Source organism: Papio anubis, chromosome 8 (assembly GCF_008728515.1).
Source record: "Papio anubis isolate 15944 chromosome 8, Panubis1.0, whole genome shotgun sequence".
In the NCBI taxonomy this organism is placed as follows: Eukaryota; Metazoa; Chordata; class Mammalia; order Primates; family Cercopithecidae; genus Papio; species Papio anubis.
The window spans coordinates 99825384-99843751 of NC_044983.1; the positions used below are offsets into that span (position 1 = coordinate 99825384).

General features: G+C 40.3%; 1 protein-coding gene across 5 annotated transcripts in view; it reads right to left on the minus strand.

Moving 5' to 3' along the window:
• DPYS (dihydropyrimidinase) overlaps positions 1–18368 on the minus strand; it is an 86441-nt gene that overhangs the window by 56596 nt on the left and 11477 nt on the right. For 4 of the 5 annotated variants that reach the window (XR_001905773.2, XR_001905775.2, XR_001905774.3 and 1 more), the window contains exons 2-4: positions 13863–14021; positions 9974–10153; positions 6878–7067 (exon numbers count right to left, since the gene is read on the minus strand). Coding sequence is in view for 2 of the 5 variants with exons in the window: in XM_009213464.3 (XP_009211728.1) it covers positions 6878–7067; positions 9974–10153; positions 13863–14021 (529 nt within the window). In the remaining 3 variants the exon portion in view is untranslated. Of the gene's footprint in view, positions 1–6877; positions 7068–9973; positions 10154–10467; positions 10671–13862; positions 14022–18368 lie in introns of those variants that run through there. The other variant, XM_009213465.3, reaches the window with a different exon arrangement.

Consider the following 18368-nt stretch of genomic DNA (forward strand, 5'->3'; position numbering starts at 1 on the left):
AGCCCACCAAAACCAAAATGACAATGAGAGTGACCTCTGGTCATGCTCGCTGCTCATTACACACTAATTATAATGTATTAGCTATAATGTATTAGCTAAAAGACACTCCCACCAATGCCATGACAGTTTACAAATGCCATGCCAACATCTGGAAGTTACACAATATGGTCTAAAAAAGGAGGAACTCTCAGTTGCAGGAATTCCCTGCCCCTTTCCTGAAAAACTCATGAATAATCCACCCCTTATTTAGCAGATATTCAAGAATTAACATTAAAAATGCCCAATCAGCAGCCCCTGGGGCTGCTCTGTCTATGGAGTAGCCACGCGTTTGTTTCTTTACTTCCGTAATAAACTTGCTTTCACTGTACTTTATGGACTCACACGAAATTATTTCTTGAGCAAGATCCAAGAACCCTCTCTAGGGGTCTGGATTGGAACCCCTTCCCAGTAATAGTCTTAATGAAATCTCTGGACATCTAAAATGAAGAGAAAGTATAAAAATCTTACAGATAATGAAAAGTTTGTGATAAGAAGACAAGAAATTGTATAGGGATTTGCCTGTTCCTCAGTAACACTGGATGCCAGTAGAGAAGGAAACTGTGCCTTCGTAATTCAGAAGGAAATATTTCGGAATCAAGAATTCCACGCCCATTCAAATCACCCAACAAGCCTGAAGACAAGGAATCAGAAAATTCACCTTTTACACACTTTTCCTTAAAAATTACCTGAAAATCTTCAAAGTAATTCAAGAAAAGGGGAGATATGGAAACCAGGAATCAGTATATCCAACCTCATTATCCCAGAATGACATCTCTACTGCAGGCTTAGCAAGCAGCTACAAAAAATGAAAGTGAAAGTCAGCAGATTCTCCTCCCACAAAGAATCTCTGCACGTAGAGCTGATTCTATTCAATAGAAAGTGTGATGAAGAAGCTAGAACTCTTCATGATATGGTAAAGAAGGCACATATTTCTTTTCTCAACCTATTTTAAAAAGAGCTAATTGGAAAAATGTCAGGAGAAACAAGAAACTTTACAAGACAATAATGGTCTAAATATGTAGCAAACTAAAATAAGGCATGCTTTTGAGTCCTGTTGGAATGAAGAAAACTCACTTGACCTTGACACTTGGAAATAGCTTCTCTGAGAATTAATTTGAATAACACTAACTTGTACTCCAAGTTAGTGCTATAAATTTCTCTGAAGTTCTTTTCTCACTAATAGTTTCTACAGAGAAGAAAATTTCCATAATTTTACCCTGCGACAGTTCTAAATTTTAGACTTAGCCTATAGAGAAAGCATGGAAGACGTAATCAGAGTTACAGAGTCTGTGTAAAGATAATAATACAGCTGGTAGACATCTGGAGGAGGCAGAGAGAGAGAGCACTTAGGGCCTCTAAGTTTCTTCTTCAGCCTATAGAGAAGAGATGTCAGGCTGGGTGCGGTGGCTCACACCTGTAATCCCAGCTCTGTGGGAGGCCTTGGTGGGAGGTTAGCCTGAGACCAGCCTGGGCAACATGGTAAAACACCGACTCTTACGAGAAATTTAAAAATTAGCCATGTACAGCGGTGCATGCCTATAGTCCCAGTCACCCTGAAGGCTGAGGCAGGAAGATTGCTTGAGCCCAGGAAATCGAGGCTACAGTGACCTGCGTTCTTGCCACTGTACTCCAGCTCCTGTGAGATCCTGCCTCTAAAAAAAAAAAGGAATAGCTAAAACACGTAAAATAAAACACGTAAAATTAAATATATTATTTGAATTGACATTTATTACTGACAAAACTCAGGAGGTGAGAAGTTTACAGGAACTAAATTACTCATTTTTCATAGTTGAGAGTCAAGCGATACTGTCAAAAATTACAAATCACTACAAACTTATAGTTTAGGATTTTAGAGGTAACCACCAAAAACTAAAGATAGATAAGTTTAAAATCACTGGCTCTAAAGAATGAGCTGAGAGAGACAGAAGATATTTACTTTCCATTTAATACTTCATCATTTCCGCCCCCAAAATTAATCTTTTAATGATAAAGATAGCGAAATGATGATAATGTCTTAAATAAGAAATTTAAATGTAATGCCAAAAACCAAAAACCAATTACAATTACAAATTTTAAAACACCAAAGCCAGCAAGGTGTGGTGGCTCACTCCTGTAATCCCAGTGCTGTGGGAAGCTGAGGCAGGAAGATCACCTGAGGCCAGGACCAGCTTGAACAACAAAGGGAGACTTCATTTCTACAAAAAATTTTTAAAATTGGCTGGGTGTGGTGGCATACATGAGTAGTTGCGGCTACTTGGGATGCTGAGGTTGGGAGGATCATCTGAGCACAGGAACTTGAGGCCGCAGTTAGCTAAGATTGTGCTACTGCACTCCAGCCTGGGTGACAGAGAGACCCTATCTCTAAAAATAAATAAATAAACCCCAAGCCCATTAAATACAAACTTGATATCCAGGTCTTCCCAACTTCAGATCAATTTCTCCTTTAACAGAGTGGAGAGTGACAGAAAAAGTTTGGTCTTTGGGGACACATAGACTTGGACTTGAATTCCAAGTTTAGCACTTACTAATAAAGTGATCTTTGGCTCAATTCACCAATGTCTCCCAAGCCTCCATTTCATCAATCACAAAAGAGTGGTAAAATTGAGCATGAGGCATTATTATGACAATTTTTTAAAAGACAATGTGTATTAAAACACACTGATAAGATAAGAATATAGTAAAACCTGAAATGAGATAAAAGAGATTAAAATACTACTATGTGCCAGGCACATATTAAGCACTCAGCAAGCTGTTAGTTGTTATCATTACTATCCCGCTCTTCTGGGTATAGAGCTGGCGATTGAACAATAAAATCAAATTTAATAGCATTGTATTTCTAGGCTACCACAATGAAGCAATCAACAATTGGATCTCCTTTGTGCCTCCTGGAGCCGTGATTCTCAGGCTTTCATATCCATATGAATCACCTGGGGTTCTAGTTATAAGTGCACTTTCTGATTCAGGGAATCTGGATGGGCCCCAAGGCTCTGAGTGTCCAAGGAGCTCCCAGGCAATGTGGAGGCTGCACTCTAGGGACCACACTGTGAGAGTCAAGGCCCTTGAAGATAGAATGGGCTCCTGACGTCAGGTGATCCACCCGCCTCGGCCTCCCAAAGTGCTGAGGTTACAGGCATGAGCCACCTCGACCAGTCTGGCCAACATGGTGAAACCCTGTCTCTACTAAAAATACAAAAAAATTAGCTGGGCATAGTAGTGGGAGCCTGTAATCCCATCTACTCGAGAGGCTGAGGCAGGAGAAGCGCGTGAACCCGGGAGGTGGAGGTTGCAGTGAGCCAAGATCACGCCACTGCACTCCAGCCTGGGTGACAAAGTGAGACTCTGTCTCAAAAAAAATAATAAAAATAAATAAAAAACAAAAAAGAATGGGCTGGCAATGGTATTTACAGATGGGAGATTTTCATAGTATAAATGTGTAAAACCGAACAATTTCTTATTTACATCTATCTTGCTCTTTTACATTTAGAAATGATGTAAGATAATAAATGAGTGCAGACAGGGTAGATGCATCTTCTGTAAGAGGTCAGTGTGGTCCAACAGCTCTTGTCCCACTGTACCCGCAGGGATCTGTCCTTTGGTTTGCTGATGCAGTCACCATGTGAACAGCTGGGCACAGTTTATGTCCACCCCTTCCTCTTTGGGCCCCTGCTTGATCCCATGCCTTGGTCACATGCATGGGGTAGGGAATCTTTCAAACTAGTTTATTCTGAAGCAATGTCGCCTCTTTGACAATTGCGCATGAGGGTATTTTCACAAGTATTATACTGTCACAGTAAGTCTGACTCAACTACAACGTTTAGGGTGGTATTTTAAATATTTCGTGTTTATAATTCCTTGGGGAAAATATGAGCAATGTCCCAAAAATTACATATGCAATTTGAACCAGCAATCCCACTTCTAGAAATCTACCCTCAAGATAACCATTTTGTGGTGGGCAGAAAGATGGAGCCTAACAGATGTCCACATCTTAATCTCCATATCCTGTGAATATGTTACTTTACACGGCAAAGGGATTAATAGATATGATTAAATTAAGGCCCTTGAAATGGGGGAAATTATCCTGAATTAATCAGGTAGGCTTAATATAAGGCGCCCTTAAAGTGAAAGAGAGAGGCAAAAAGTCAAAATAATGTGATGTGAGAAGGTCTCAACCATTGTGGCTGGTGCTGAAGATGGAGGAAGGGGCCACAAGCCAAGTAATGCGATGGGCCTCACAAGGGCTGGCAAGGCAAGGGCTTCCTAGGACGTCAGAAAGGGATGCAGCCCTGCAGACACCTTGACTGTAGCCTGGTGAGACCCATTTCAGGCTTCTGACCTCCAGAACGAATGTGTCTTTCACAAATTGAAATGGCATATGCAAAAGGTCATCACTGTGGTTTCTCTTGAAACAGCTAAAGATCAGAAACAACCCAGATGTCCATGCATAGGGGACTCATTGAATAAATACAGTAGCATACTCTGTACTTACAAAAAAGAATGAGGAAAATTTCTGTGTCTAATGTGGGCTGACCTTCAGAACATATTTTCAAGTGGAAAACAAAGCAATGTGTAGACAAGGTGTACAGTATGCTACCTTTTATGTAGGAAAGAAGAACTATATTCTTATTTGGTAAAGAGAAACATGGTAAAGATAGGCCAGAAATAAATTAATAAAAATCATTACTTTTACTGTATGGGAAGAAGGAGCTAGAGAAGGCAAGTAAAACTTCATTGAACATTTTTAGATATAATTTTGACTCTTGGACCATGCAAATGTTTTACAGATTCAAGAAATAATATTGAATTTTAAAATAATTTACAATAAAATTAAAATATCTGTATTTACTAGTTTTCTGCCTATGATCTGTATTCTAAAACCCTCTCTAGACTTTTACTTTGCTCCTAATGGAATTCTATCTCAATGAAAAACAAATACCCAAGATCAAGAAACTGCTTCCTGACAGAACTGTCAAAATTGGAGCTTGAAGATGGGTTAGAAGTGAAAATTTCTGCTGATTTCACTGTTCCTTAAATAATATTCTGACATTACGGACCCGGTACACGACTTAACAAAGCAAATAATTACAGACCAACTCATCTCATAGAGTTGGCAACAGCACCATCTGGTGGGAAAAACCTATAACTTTAAAATTGCAGTACTTATATTTTCTTTTTTAAGGGGTGAAATTCTTTTACATACCGAGAGTAGCAATCAGAAATGGTTAATAAGACATTATTAACTCCTATGTGAAATAAGCCTACTCTTAACACAAAATATTGATGGATTACATTTTAAAAGTGCACACAGCTTGCACAAATCATTACTGAACCTTAATGCAACAAGAAGAAATTTTGACAAAATTTATTTTGGTATCAATTATATACATGCCAAAACCATGCAGTGGGTCATGCTTGTAATCCCAACATTTTGGGAGGCTAAGGTGAGAGGATTGCTTGAGCCCAGGAGTTCGAGACTAACCTGGGCAACATGGCGAAACCCTGTCTCTACGAACAATTTAAAAATTAGCTGGGCGTAGTGGCGCATGCCTGTGGTCCCAGCTACTTGGGAGACTGAGATGGGAGGATCACTTGGAAGTTAGAGGCTGCAGTGAGCCGTGATTTTACCACTGCACTCCAGCCTGGGCAACAGAGTGAGACCCATTATTTTTATAATGAATCTTATAAAAATACAGCCTGTTTTAATAAAAAAAAAAAAAAAAAGCAGCAAGGTTGAATTATAAGACTGTCTCTGATTATCTGTATTCCTAAAATTGAGAGGACAGAAGCTACCATGGGCCTAAAGTCATTGAGTAAAATGCACCTTATTTGTTTTTCGTCCTTTCTCTACCAGTATTGGCAAAAGAATGAAATCATTTATTTGCCCAATGCTTATCAAAAATAGGAGATTTTCTCTTTCCTTTAAGATGAATATTTACATGCTAGACTGAACTAGAGAACTGAGGCAATTAGGCAATTTGGGGTAAAAATAACTTAGGTTTTAAAATCTTAAAATAACTATCATAAAAACACCATTTGGATAATTGCTTCAATTGCTCCAACACCCAAGTGGCTGTCAGATGAATCAAATCAATTCAAAAGAAATTTATTGAGCATGTACTAGGTGCCTTGCACTGCCCTGATTTAGGTAGAGGGAAGGGTAGTGGAGCTGCCTAAGAGATAGGGAAGCTTCTTCAAAATTAATGAAAGAGGGCTAGGCATGGTGGCTCACACCTGTAATCCCAGCACTTTGGGAGGCCAAGGCGGGCACATGATTAGAGGTCAGGAGTTTGAGACCAGCCTGGCCAACATGGTGAAACCCCGCCTCTACTAAAAATATAAAATTTAGCTGGGTGTGCTGGTGCTCACCTGTAATTCTAGCTACTCAGGAGGCTGAGGCAGGAGAATCGCTTGAACCCAGAAGGCGGAGGTTGCAGTGAGCCGAGATCACGCCATTGAACTCCAGCCTGGGCGACAAAGCGAGACTCCATCACAAAAACAAACAAACCTGAGAGGTTTGCATTTAACTATCGTATTTAAAAGTGGCTGCTAGTGGCATTGAGTGTGGGGGCATGTGGCTAAAGGAAATGTCCTGGGGTCCCAAGGATGGAGAAGAAATAACAAATGAAACCTGAAGGTAGAGAGGCAAGGATGAAGATGAACAAAAGTGGGGGAAGACAGACACACATAAGGATAAACGAAACCAGGAGGCTAATAAAAAGGGAGGAAGAAAAGTTGTGAAAATCCACATGCACTCTCTCCTAAACTGAAGCAGAGGCCACAGACATGGACTTTCCTTTTCAGCTAACACTGAGTTCTAAGTGAGGTTACATTCAGGAATTACCGTCTCTCCTTGCATCCGCTATCACCTTAGCTGCAGACTTGCTCATCACATGCACAATGTAGAGAGGACAGTTCACAGCACTGGCTATGGTGATGGCTCTCAGCGTGGCCTCTGCCTCCACTGCCTCTGGGCGGCACAACTCGTGACCCTCAGGGCCTGTTATCCCCAGAGCCAACATCTTCTTTGCTCCCTAAAAAGACAGCAGGAATGTGCATATGTGCAAGGAAGGTTTACTAATGACAGATATCATTATTTTATCATAAATTAAATGCAATGCCAGGCTTTTTATCTGTTAGGTATAGGGGTGTGTGTGTGCGTGTGTGTGTGCATGTGTGTGTGTGTGTGTGAACATGTTCGTGTGGGTGTATATATACAACATGTATATTTGGTAAGAATAAATTTGATATTCTAATCATATAAGTTAATTTTCCATATGCATATTTTACCATCACTTTTTTTTATTGAAAAGGGGAAAAAACAAGCACAGGCAACCAAAGCAAAAATGGACTAATGGGATCACATCAAGTTAAAAAGCTTCCGCATGGCAGAGGAAACAATCAACAAAGTGAAGAAACAACCCATGAAATGGGAAAAAATATTTGCAAACTACCCATCTGACAAGGAATTAATAACCAGAATATATACAAAACTAAAACAACTCTACAGGAAAAAAATTAATAATCTGATTTAAAAATGGGCAAAAGATTTGAATAGAGATTTCTCCAAAGAAGACATACAAATGGCAAACAGGCATAGGAAAGGTACTCAATATCACTGATCATCAGAGAAATGCAAATCAAAACTACAATGAAATATCACCTCACCCCAGTTAAAATGACTTATATTAAAAAGACAGGCAATAACAACTGCTGGTAAGGATTGGAGAAAAGGGAACCTATGTACACTGTTGGTGGGAATGTAAATTAGTAAAACTGCTATGGAGAATAGTTTGGAAGTTCTTCAAAAAACTAAAAATAAAGCCTACCATATGATCCAGCAATCCCACTGCTGGACATATATGCAAAAGAAAGGAGATCAGTATATTGAAGAGATATACCTGCATTGCCATGTTTGTTGCTGCACTGTTCACTACAGCCAAGATTTGGAAGCAACCTAATTTGGAATTTGGAACCTGATTTGGAATCAACAGATGAATAGATAAAGAAAATGTGGTACATATATGCAAGGGAGTACTATTCTGCCATAAAAAGAATGAGATCCAGTCATTTGCAACAACATGGATGGAACTGGAGGTCATTATGTACGTGAAATAAGCCAGACACAGAAAGACAAACATCACATGTTCTCACTTATTTGTGGGATCTAAAAATTAAAACAATTAAACACATGGAGATACAGAATAGAAGTATGGTTACCAGAGGCTGGGAAGGTTAGTGGGGAGGGATGGCTGTGGGGAGAGGGGGAAGGTGGGGATGGTTCGTGTGTTTAAAAAAAAAAAAAGTTAGAAAGAATGAATAAGATCTAGTACTTGATAACACAACAGGGGCACTATAATCAATAACTGCACCTTTTGGCCAGGGCGCATGGCTCACACCTGTAATCCCAGCACTTTTGGAGGTGGAGGTGGGCAGATCACGAGGTCAGGAGATTGCGACCATCTTGGCTAACATGGTGAAAACCCGTCTCTACTAAAAATACAAAAAAGTAGCTGGGCGTGGTGGCGGGCACCTGTAGTCCCAGCTACTCAGGAGGATGAGGCAGGAGAATGGCGTGAACCTGGGAGGCAGAGCTGGCAGTGAGCAGATATCATGCCACTGCACTCCAGCCTAGGCAATAGAGCGAGACTCCATCTCAAAAAATAATAATAATAATAAATAAAAAATAATTGCACCTTTTAAAATAAAAGAGTATAATTGGATTGTTTGTAACACAAAGGGTAAATGCTTGAGGGGATGGATCCCCAATTTTTCATGGTGTGATTCTTATGCATTGCAAGCTTGTATCAAAATATCTCATGTACCTCATAAATATATACATCTACTAGGTACCCCACAAAAATAAAAAAAAATTAAAAAATAAAAGGTGAAAAAGATATGAAGTTATTTCTAATCACAATCTTTGAAAAGCAGTATCTATATTTAAGATTTAATATTGATTCTGACAAACAAAATAAAAATACTATGGATCCTTGTTGAAGTGACTCCCTGTCATACTATGTAATCAGTTTTACTTTTCTTATGGAATAATCCTCTTCACTTGCTCCCCAACCCAACCCACTAAATGGTATTGGACCTGTTCTCTTTCTTCTTCAAAATGTTATTTCTTCCTTACAAAAAGGGCATGAAGTCCAGACTCAGAGTGGTAAAAAGACTTCCTGATGTCACGAAACTATAAAGCAGAAGAGTCCAATTTAAACCCTGGTCTGTTTTTTGTTTTGTTTTGTTTTGTTTTTACAGCTCATGCTCTCATCTCATTATTCCTCTCTGCCTTGTGGCCACTGAGCCTCTATCTCACTCACTTTAATGGGAGCTGAGCCTAGGGAGTTTAAAAAAAAAAAGTCAGCTAATATAAAGGGCAAGAGACAGCTCTTTAAATCTTGCAGGCGGTGTACCCTTCAGGCATTAATAATGGGACTAACATGAGAAATAAATATCATCTAGATTCTTCCAGAGTACATTTTAATATCCAGTTTCTGAAAAGAGCAGGGCTTTAAACAGCTACCTAATACACTGCTTAAGTCATCAGATGACACTGATGTTGTCCACGCTTTGGTATTCTGAACCAGCAGCCTGAGCTTCTGAAAAACAACAAAGCCAAAACTGTGCTGGAGAACACAAAAAAAAGTATTTGTGTTTTCATAACAGCACATGTTTGAGATCTAAGAGCTAGTTTGCAGGGGGAAGTCCTCATTCTAGTGCATATACCACCTGCATAAAGCTGAGAGCAGGGACTCGAGTAAATGGAGTCGGGAGTTTCTGAGTCACAGAAAATCCGTTTCTGAGCCACAGAAAATCCATTTCTGGATTTCTCATGTTCCAATGCATTAAATGAGTTTACCTATGTAGTCCCAATCATCTTCACCTTAAATTATGGCTGCTGTCATTTCTATAGAAGCTTTGGAATGCAAATGCGTACCTCTGCAATTAAGTCTCCATTTTCTGCATGGACCTGGGCAATTGCTCCAATTTCCTTGCATTGAGAGAAGGCTGCGTACAGCTCCAGGTCTCTCACCATGTACAGATCTTTATAGGCCATAAACATCTTGAAAGAGTTAACACCTTTATCTTGCACAAGGATTTTCATTTCTTCTTTAACCTAAAAGGAAGCAGCAACCACAACAACAATATGTTACTCTAATTTAAATGATAATTTCAACATTCTCTAAAACGTTGCATTTGGAAGAGAACTAAGTAAAATAAGGACAACAGTTTAGTTCCACAAAAATGCAATCAAGGCCTTGATCTTTCTCCAAGGTTATACCCCATTTCATCTGATAAACTGCTGCTGCTCTCGTACTTTTAAATCATGAAAAAGTGAACAGCTTTTTCCAAAATACTTTATTTCTGTACTTGGATATAAAATTCTCTGCATCTATCTCCCAATTCGAGAAAATTATTCTAGAAAATGACCTTGAAGCCAGGTTGGCAGCAACAGAAGCAATCATGGATCCAGCAGGAATGAACATTAATGTGAGGTAAAGATTCAGGTTCAAATCTGAAAGCCATAGGTGGAGTTCTTAGAAGGAGGAAGTAGAAGATGCAGATGGACCCAGGCATGCCTGAGAAAGCACGAGCTCAGGGTGTAGCTGTAGAGCCAGCCGTGGCGGGCATGGGACCCATTGGCAGCTCCTAGGAGGTGAGAGCTGGAGACTCGACTCTGGACCTGTTGGAAGCTCAGAGGCCTTCAGGGTTGCCAGGGGTCAGGGGCAAGTTAATATCAAAGCTATCTCAATAATTGCTCCTTTTTTTCTTTTCTTTTCTTTTTTTTTTTTTTTTTTTTTTTTTTGAGACAGAGTCTTGCTTTGTTGCCTAGGCTGGAGTGCAGTGGCATAATCCTGGTTCACTGCAACCTCTCCTCCCAGGTTCAAGTGATTCTCCTGCCTCAGCCTCCTGAGTAGCTGAGATTACAGGCATGCGCCACCATGCCCAGCTAATTTTTGTATTTTTAATAGGGATAGGGTTTTGCCATGTTGGCCAGGCTGGTCTTGAATTCCTGACCTCAAGTGATCTGCCCACCTTGGCCTCCCAAAGTGCTGGAATTATAGGTGTGAGCCACCGCACCCGGCCTCAATAATTGCTTTTGTAGGTCAGATTCAAGTCTCAATAAGGATCAAAAATTTGAAAGGAAAAACTCATAGATTTGACCAAATAAGACTGTTTGAACTTCTATATGTTAAAACACACCCACACCCACCCACCCACACATACACACACAATGAAAAACGTAACGAGCATAGAATTATTGCTCTTAGCTAATAAAAGTTCTTTCAATTTGATAAGAAAAACATGTTGAAAAATGTTGCCAACCATTCATGGAGTAATAAAATGACTAATAACATATGCAAGAAATAAACTTCCTAGTAACTAAAAAGTGCAAAATAAAGCAGTGTAATTCTATTGAGTCAGCAAAGTTTAAGAATGATATTACACGTGAATTTACTCATTGCTATCACTGTTTATTCCCTTGGAAATGTCCCTCCCTTTTCTTGATGGTGCTTATCCCCCAGCAAAGCAGTAAGGACTGATCACCTGTCTACCCCACTAGGATTTCAGCCCCATGAGAGAAGGGGCCTTGTGAGGCTTGTCCACTGACGTGTCCTGGAACAGTGCCTGGTGCATAGTGTCCACTCAATAACTATTTCTTGAATAAATTAATTACTACTTAATTAATATAGAAAAAAGCACTAAAATATTGAGAGTGGACAAGCGATGGAATGTGCTCCAAGTTAGATTGGGACAGTGCACCTCATTTTTTTCCCCCAACAGTTTCTAATTTTTTACAATGAGTACATTAGTTTTATAGTCAGAAAAAAAAATGCTTAAAACATTGTTAGCATATTCACATGATGGGCTTCCAAAGGGGATTATGATCTGCACTGCTTACATGAAATATCTTTTGCTCTCTGAGTAGAAGAGCCCTCATTAATCATCCCTGCCATCCACGTCCATGCAAGAGTCTCATTATACAACTTGCAAGGATATTAGCTTCAGCCTTGCTCCTCCAAAAGTGTGGCACCTGAACCAGCAGCAGCAGCGTCACCTGGTTGCTTGCTAGAAATGCAGAATCTCGGGTCCCATCTGCCCCTAACCTATTGCTATGGGTTGACTTGTGTGACCTCAAAATTCATATGTTGAAGTCCTAACCCCTTGTTTGGAAATAGAGTCTGTGCAGATGTAACTAGTTAAGATGAGGACATGAGCACATGGGCTTTATTCAGTGTAACTGGTGCCCTTATATCAAGTGGAAACTGGGGTGCAGACCTGCCACGGGGAGAACATCATAGGAAGATGAAGGCAGAGATTGGGGTGATGCTTCGACAAGACAAGGAATGCCAAAGGTTGTCAGCAAACTACCAGAAGTTAGGAGAGAGGAACGGAACAGGTTCTCCCTCAGAGCCCTCAGGCGGAACCAACCCTGCTGACCCCTAAATCTCAGGCTTCTGGCCTCCACAACTGGGAGGCCGTCAATGTCTGTTGTTTCAGCCATTCTGTTTGTCGTACATTCTGTTCGCTAGGGTTACAGCAGCCCTAGCAAACGAATAACCCCCCTGAACAGAATCTACAATCTGCATTTTAGCAAGGTTTACCAGGTAACTCTTTGCATACTGAAGTGTGAGAAGCACTGATAAGGACAAACACCATCACCTTTGCTCCATCTTTAAAATAGGAGAATAGGAAAATGAAGACAGGGAAGGAAGGGAGGGAGGAAAGAGAAGAAGACAGAAGGAAGAGAGGAAGGGAGGCAGGGAGGGAGGGAGGTAAAAGAAGAGAAGGGAGGGGAGGGGAGGGGAGGGAAGGGAAGGAGGGATGATCCTAAAAGCATAAGAGTTCAGATGCATCACTAAAAAGGCATAAGAAAAACTAACTTTAGCTGTGGACTATAAACCTTGCTATTATGTTTGCTGAACTACCTGTTAAAGATTGATATTTGTTTTTGATTAACTTGCGGTCTAAAGCCCGAGTTTGTGGGGGACGTGAGACTATGTCCTAATGGTGAACTCTTTCTGGTAAAAAGATTGCTGAATTAAGGGAAATGTGGAAAAACATGTTGCAATTTAAATTTCAAGTAAAAATGTCTTCCAAAATTCACACACAATTTATGTGGGAGGAAATCAACATATTTTAACATCTCTCAAACTTTCTTTTCTATCTAAATCATGTTATTTCTGCCATGCCCTGGGCAATTAGTGGGCATGGAAGGTTGCTTTAAGCTGTATTATGAAATGGTCTCACCAGGTAGTAACATTAGCAGAGCAGGAAGATCACTCGGTCAAGATACCGCTAGGAGAAGACTCTGGAAACAGTCCAGGTCTGTCCCTTCCTCTCTAAAGAAGGCTCATGAGTGGGAAGGCAGGCTTCTAGTTCTAGAGAATTCTAAATTTAGAATTTCCTTGATTTTTTTTTTTGAGAAATTAAACATTTTTTATTGAAGTTCTAACCTGTGGGAAAATACTGTTTAAAAGATTCTGGGGATATTGAATTTAAGAAAAAGAGAAATCAGTATATTAAACACTACACTTAAAGCATTGATGATTCATCAATTAAATATTAAGAGAAGCTGTTATGAATGAGTGTAAAAGATTTATCCTATTGTCTTTATACGATTTTTTAATTTAGTTTTTAAAATTGATAATACTTTGCAGAATTAAAAATTCAAAAGATACAAAAGAATATGCAATGAAAAGTCTTCCTGCCAATTCTGTTCTCCAGTTATCTAGGAAGCAATCAACATCACCAGTTTCTTGCTCTTGTGCACAGTGAGGACAAGAGGACAATGGGAACACATTGAAATTCAGGTGATTTACCTGGTCACTCCACCACGTCACTGCCACGTGAAGGCTGTAGTCACAGCAAACTTTGGGATCAGCCCAGCTTCGCCAGGTCTCAAAGGCCTCAATGAGGGAGCCACCTTTCTGAGGAATGGCGAAATCAATAATCATGGTGGTGCCTCCTGCGAGAGCAGCCTGGAATCATAAGAGGTTTTCAACAAATTAGCTATCAATTTCCTAGTTAAGTCATTTATCATCTTGAACAATGTGCATTTGTAAGCACTTGGGCAAACTCGATGGGTCCAGGAAATTGCAAAAAGATGCTGCCTGTTTAAATGACCCAGAAGGGCATGAATAGACTTTTCATAAATTAAGTTTAAGCTATTAAACCTGCTGGAATTGCTTCTGCAAAAAGAATGTCATATCTGATAAGACGAAAATGGCTTTGACTCAAAGAAAACAGAGTGAGGATTGTAAAGAAAAATCAAAATGGAAAAGTGGAAAAAATGCACACATTTTTGTTCTTGAGAAGCGATATTCATTATTATAAAATTCCATTTTATTAGAATCCATCCTGATGAACTGTATCTCTAACTGTCCTGTGGTCCTCTCAGAATCCTGGGAGACTTACATGGTTCTGGTCTTGCCTCCATTCGCAGAAACCAACTGGTGACCCCTTTGTCTTAGATTTGCACCTGTCCCTCTGTCCACTGCTACCGCCCTGGTCTTAGTTCAGATCCTTCTCATTCCTCACCTTAACTATTGTAAGAGTCCTGATTGATCTTCATCTCCCATTCCCTCCAATACAAACCCCTCATTGCAACGAGAGAGATATTTCCAAAGCACAAATGTGATCACTGAATTCCAAAGATGAAAACTGAGTGCTTCTCCCTGCCTCTGCACAAACTGGAATCTTCATAACATGGTCTATAAATCCCCGCATTCTGCCTCAACTTGCAATATACCCCTTAGCACATTATATTACATTACATCACTGCTAATTTAAAAACTGTTACTAAATCACATGCCTTTGACGAATTATTTAAATTGATTTCAATTAAGCTAAAATCACAAGATGGTTCATTGTTTTTAATTGTTGTATTCAGACACTGTAGGTGAAGAAAACATAGACAGGAGGGATGCTGGCACAGTGGCTTAGACCATGGACCCGGGAGGCTCATGGGCACCAGGGCACAAAGCTCAGCATCAACACTTATTCACTGTGGTCATCTGAGCAATTTCTTAACCTCCGTGTGCCTTTAATTCGCCATCTGCAAAGTGAGGACAATTGTACCTAAACCATAGGCTTGATAGGAGGATTAAACTGAGGTAATGTATACAGAATGCTTAGGTCCAGGCGCCTTGGCTCATGCCTGTAATCTCAGCGCTCTAGGAGGCTGAGGTGGGAGGAGAGCTTGAGCCCAGAAGTTCAAGACTAGCCTGGGCAACACGGTGAAAACCCCATCTCTACAAAAATGAAAAATTAGCCAGGCATAGTGACACACGCCTGCAGTCCTAGCTACTTGGTAGACTGAGATGAAAGGATCACTTGAGCCTGGGAGTTCGAGGATGCAGTGAGCTGTGATTGTACCACTGCATGCAAGCCTGGGCAGCAGAGAGAGACCCTGTCTCAAAAATAAACAAATAAATAAAAATAAAGTGCTTAGTACAGAGTTTGATTCATGGTAAGTGCTTTATGAATTGAGCACTACTATTTCAGGATTAGCAATTTTTCCATCTTGCCTATATTGTGTTATCTCATCACCAGAAATGTGGTCATGTTACAACACAGGAAGGGGCAGTGCCTCTGCCTCTCTTTCCAGCCCCCGCCACCCTCCCCCAGTGGCCTCCAGACATACCGGATGCCCCCATGTCCTACCTGATATGCCAGCTCTATTCTACCCCCACTTTTCTTGCTTACTTCAATAGATTTTTATTTTTCCTTAAGTTACTTGACCCCACTCCAATTCTTTTTGCTCTCAAAAATTTCACTTTTCGTACAGGATCTGGTACATTGTCTCCACCTTTAAATAACACTGCCTTATCTGTGGCAAAATCATACATATTTGCATTTCTTAAGAAAACCCTATTGATGTAATGAAAATACTAGGAAAAAAAAATCCTCAGGCTTTGTATTTTTATTTGAATACAGATTAATCTTCTTACCTTCTTCCTTCTTAAAGTGTCTTCCCAGTATGACAAGACATCCCTTGAGGATGAAGGACATTTTTCTAATAGAATCTGCTGTTAATTAAAGCGTTAGAAGAAAGTCCTCTTTTAGCATCTACTGAACTAGAAAATCAAGCTTAAAGAACTATTCTTTCTATTCTTTCCCTATTAAAATCTGCCATACACAGGATGTGGAGAAACTAGATAAACAGCTGGTGGGAACGTAAAATGGTACAGCCACTTTGGAAAACAGTTTGGAGCTCCTCTCACAGTTAAAGATAGAGTTACCACAGGACCAAGCAATTCCACTCCTAGGCCTATAGCCAAGAGAAATGAAAACATGTTCTCGTAAAAACTTGCACACAAATATTCACAGCAGCATGATCCATGATAGCCAAAAAGTAGAAACTATACAAGCAAAACAATACAATATCCATCGACTCATGAATGGATAAATAAAATCTAATATATTCATACAATGGGATAGTATTTTACCATAAAAGAAAATGAAGTACTGACATACACTGTGACATGGGTGAAGTTTGAAAATATGATGCTAAGTGAAAGAAGCCAGTCATAAAGATTATATATTGTGTGATTCTACTTATATGAAGTGTCCAGAAGAGGCAAATCCATAGAGCAAGTGGAACAGTGGTTGTCTGGGACTGGGTGGAATGAGGAGAGTCCAAGGTGATAGCTAAAGGGTATGGTGTTTCTTTTGGGAGTATCAAAAGTGTTCTGGCCAGGCACGGTGGCTCATGCCTGTAATCCCAGCACTTTGGGAGGCTGAGGTAGGTGGATCACCTGAGGTCAGGAGTTCGAGACAAGCCTGGCCAACATGGTGAAACCCCATCTCTACTAAAAATACAAAAATTAGCTGGGCATGGTGGTGGGTGCCTATAATCCCAGCTACTAGGGAGGCTGAGGCAGGAAAATTGCTTGAACCTGGGAGGCAGAGGTTGCAGTGAGCCGAGAAAGTGCCACTGCACTCCAGCCTGGGTGACAAGAGCAAAACTCCATCTCAAAACAAACAAACAAACCAAAAGATATTCTACAATTGATTATGGTGATGCTTGCACAACTCTGTGAATACACTAAAAGCCATTGTCCTATATGCTTTAAATGGCCGAATTGTATTGTAGGTGGATTCTATCTCCATAAAACCAGAAAAGGTCTACACATCCAAGCCATCATATGTAGCGAAGGAAGTGGTAGATTACACAAATAATTAGGCAATGATTCTGCCCTCAGGGTGTTTATAGGAGAAGCAGAAATATTGTAATAACAGGTAGCAAGTCTACTTTTATAATAAACAGCAGTATAAACAGTAGTATAAAAATTGCTAAAGGGAGGTAAAATTCGCTAAGCTCCCTAGAAGGGGTACAGAGAAAAGATGACTGGGAATTCAGAGGAGAGAAACATCAACTCAGATCAGAGATGGCTTGGATTTCAATCAGGATTAGGACATACACGTGGAAGTTTCCAATTAAGTGTAATAATATCTGACTCACAGCAAGTGCTGTGATGCTGTTTTTGTGCACCATGATGCTCTAGGAACTACTCCAATGTTTTGCATATTTTAACCATCTCAAGAGCTCTACAGTAGGTGCTATGGTTAACTCCATTTTAGAGTGGTGAAAACTGAATACAGAAAACCTAGATGATGGGTTGATGGGTGCAGCAAACCACCATGGCACATGTATACTTATGTAACAAACCTGCACATTATACACATGTATCCCAGAACTTAAAGTAAAATAAAGAAAAAATAAACTGAATACAGAACCTGGCCAAAGTCTCATAGCCAGCAAGGAACAATGGCAGGGTTAGAACCTGAGTCATCAGGCCCTAGAGCCTGAGCCTCCAGGAAATGTGAACTGCATGAGGAGGAGCTCTGAGGAAGAAGATCTGGGGGGAAGAGGTAGCAGCTCAGCAGAAAGTGTTAAAGGGCAGAATTAAGGTGACTGGGGACCATATAAAGTGGTGGTCCCAGAGGAGAAAGACAGGGCAATGACTGTTTTTAGTTGTGAAGGGAGTCAGGTGAGGCGATTTGACTACGATGAGTGAGAAGATGGCAGGCAAGTGGACAGAGGAGGAGCATGATCTGCACTTAGGAGGGATGTGAATGAAGTGCAGAACATTCTGAGAGTGAGGTGCCTGGGGACGTGTCCACCTGGTGGCATTTGCAGACAGGAAGACATACAGACCTGTTTCCAAAGAGCATACAAGACTAGGAGAAAATGTAGGAGTGACCTGGTAGAAGATGCCACAGGGGTCCCGAGATTGGCCGGAATGGTCAGGGAGACAGAAGCCAGACATGACAACATGAGCCACAATAACATGCTTTGGAACATACCAATACTCAGCACGAAC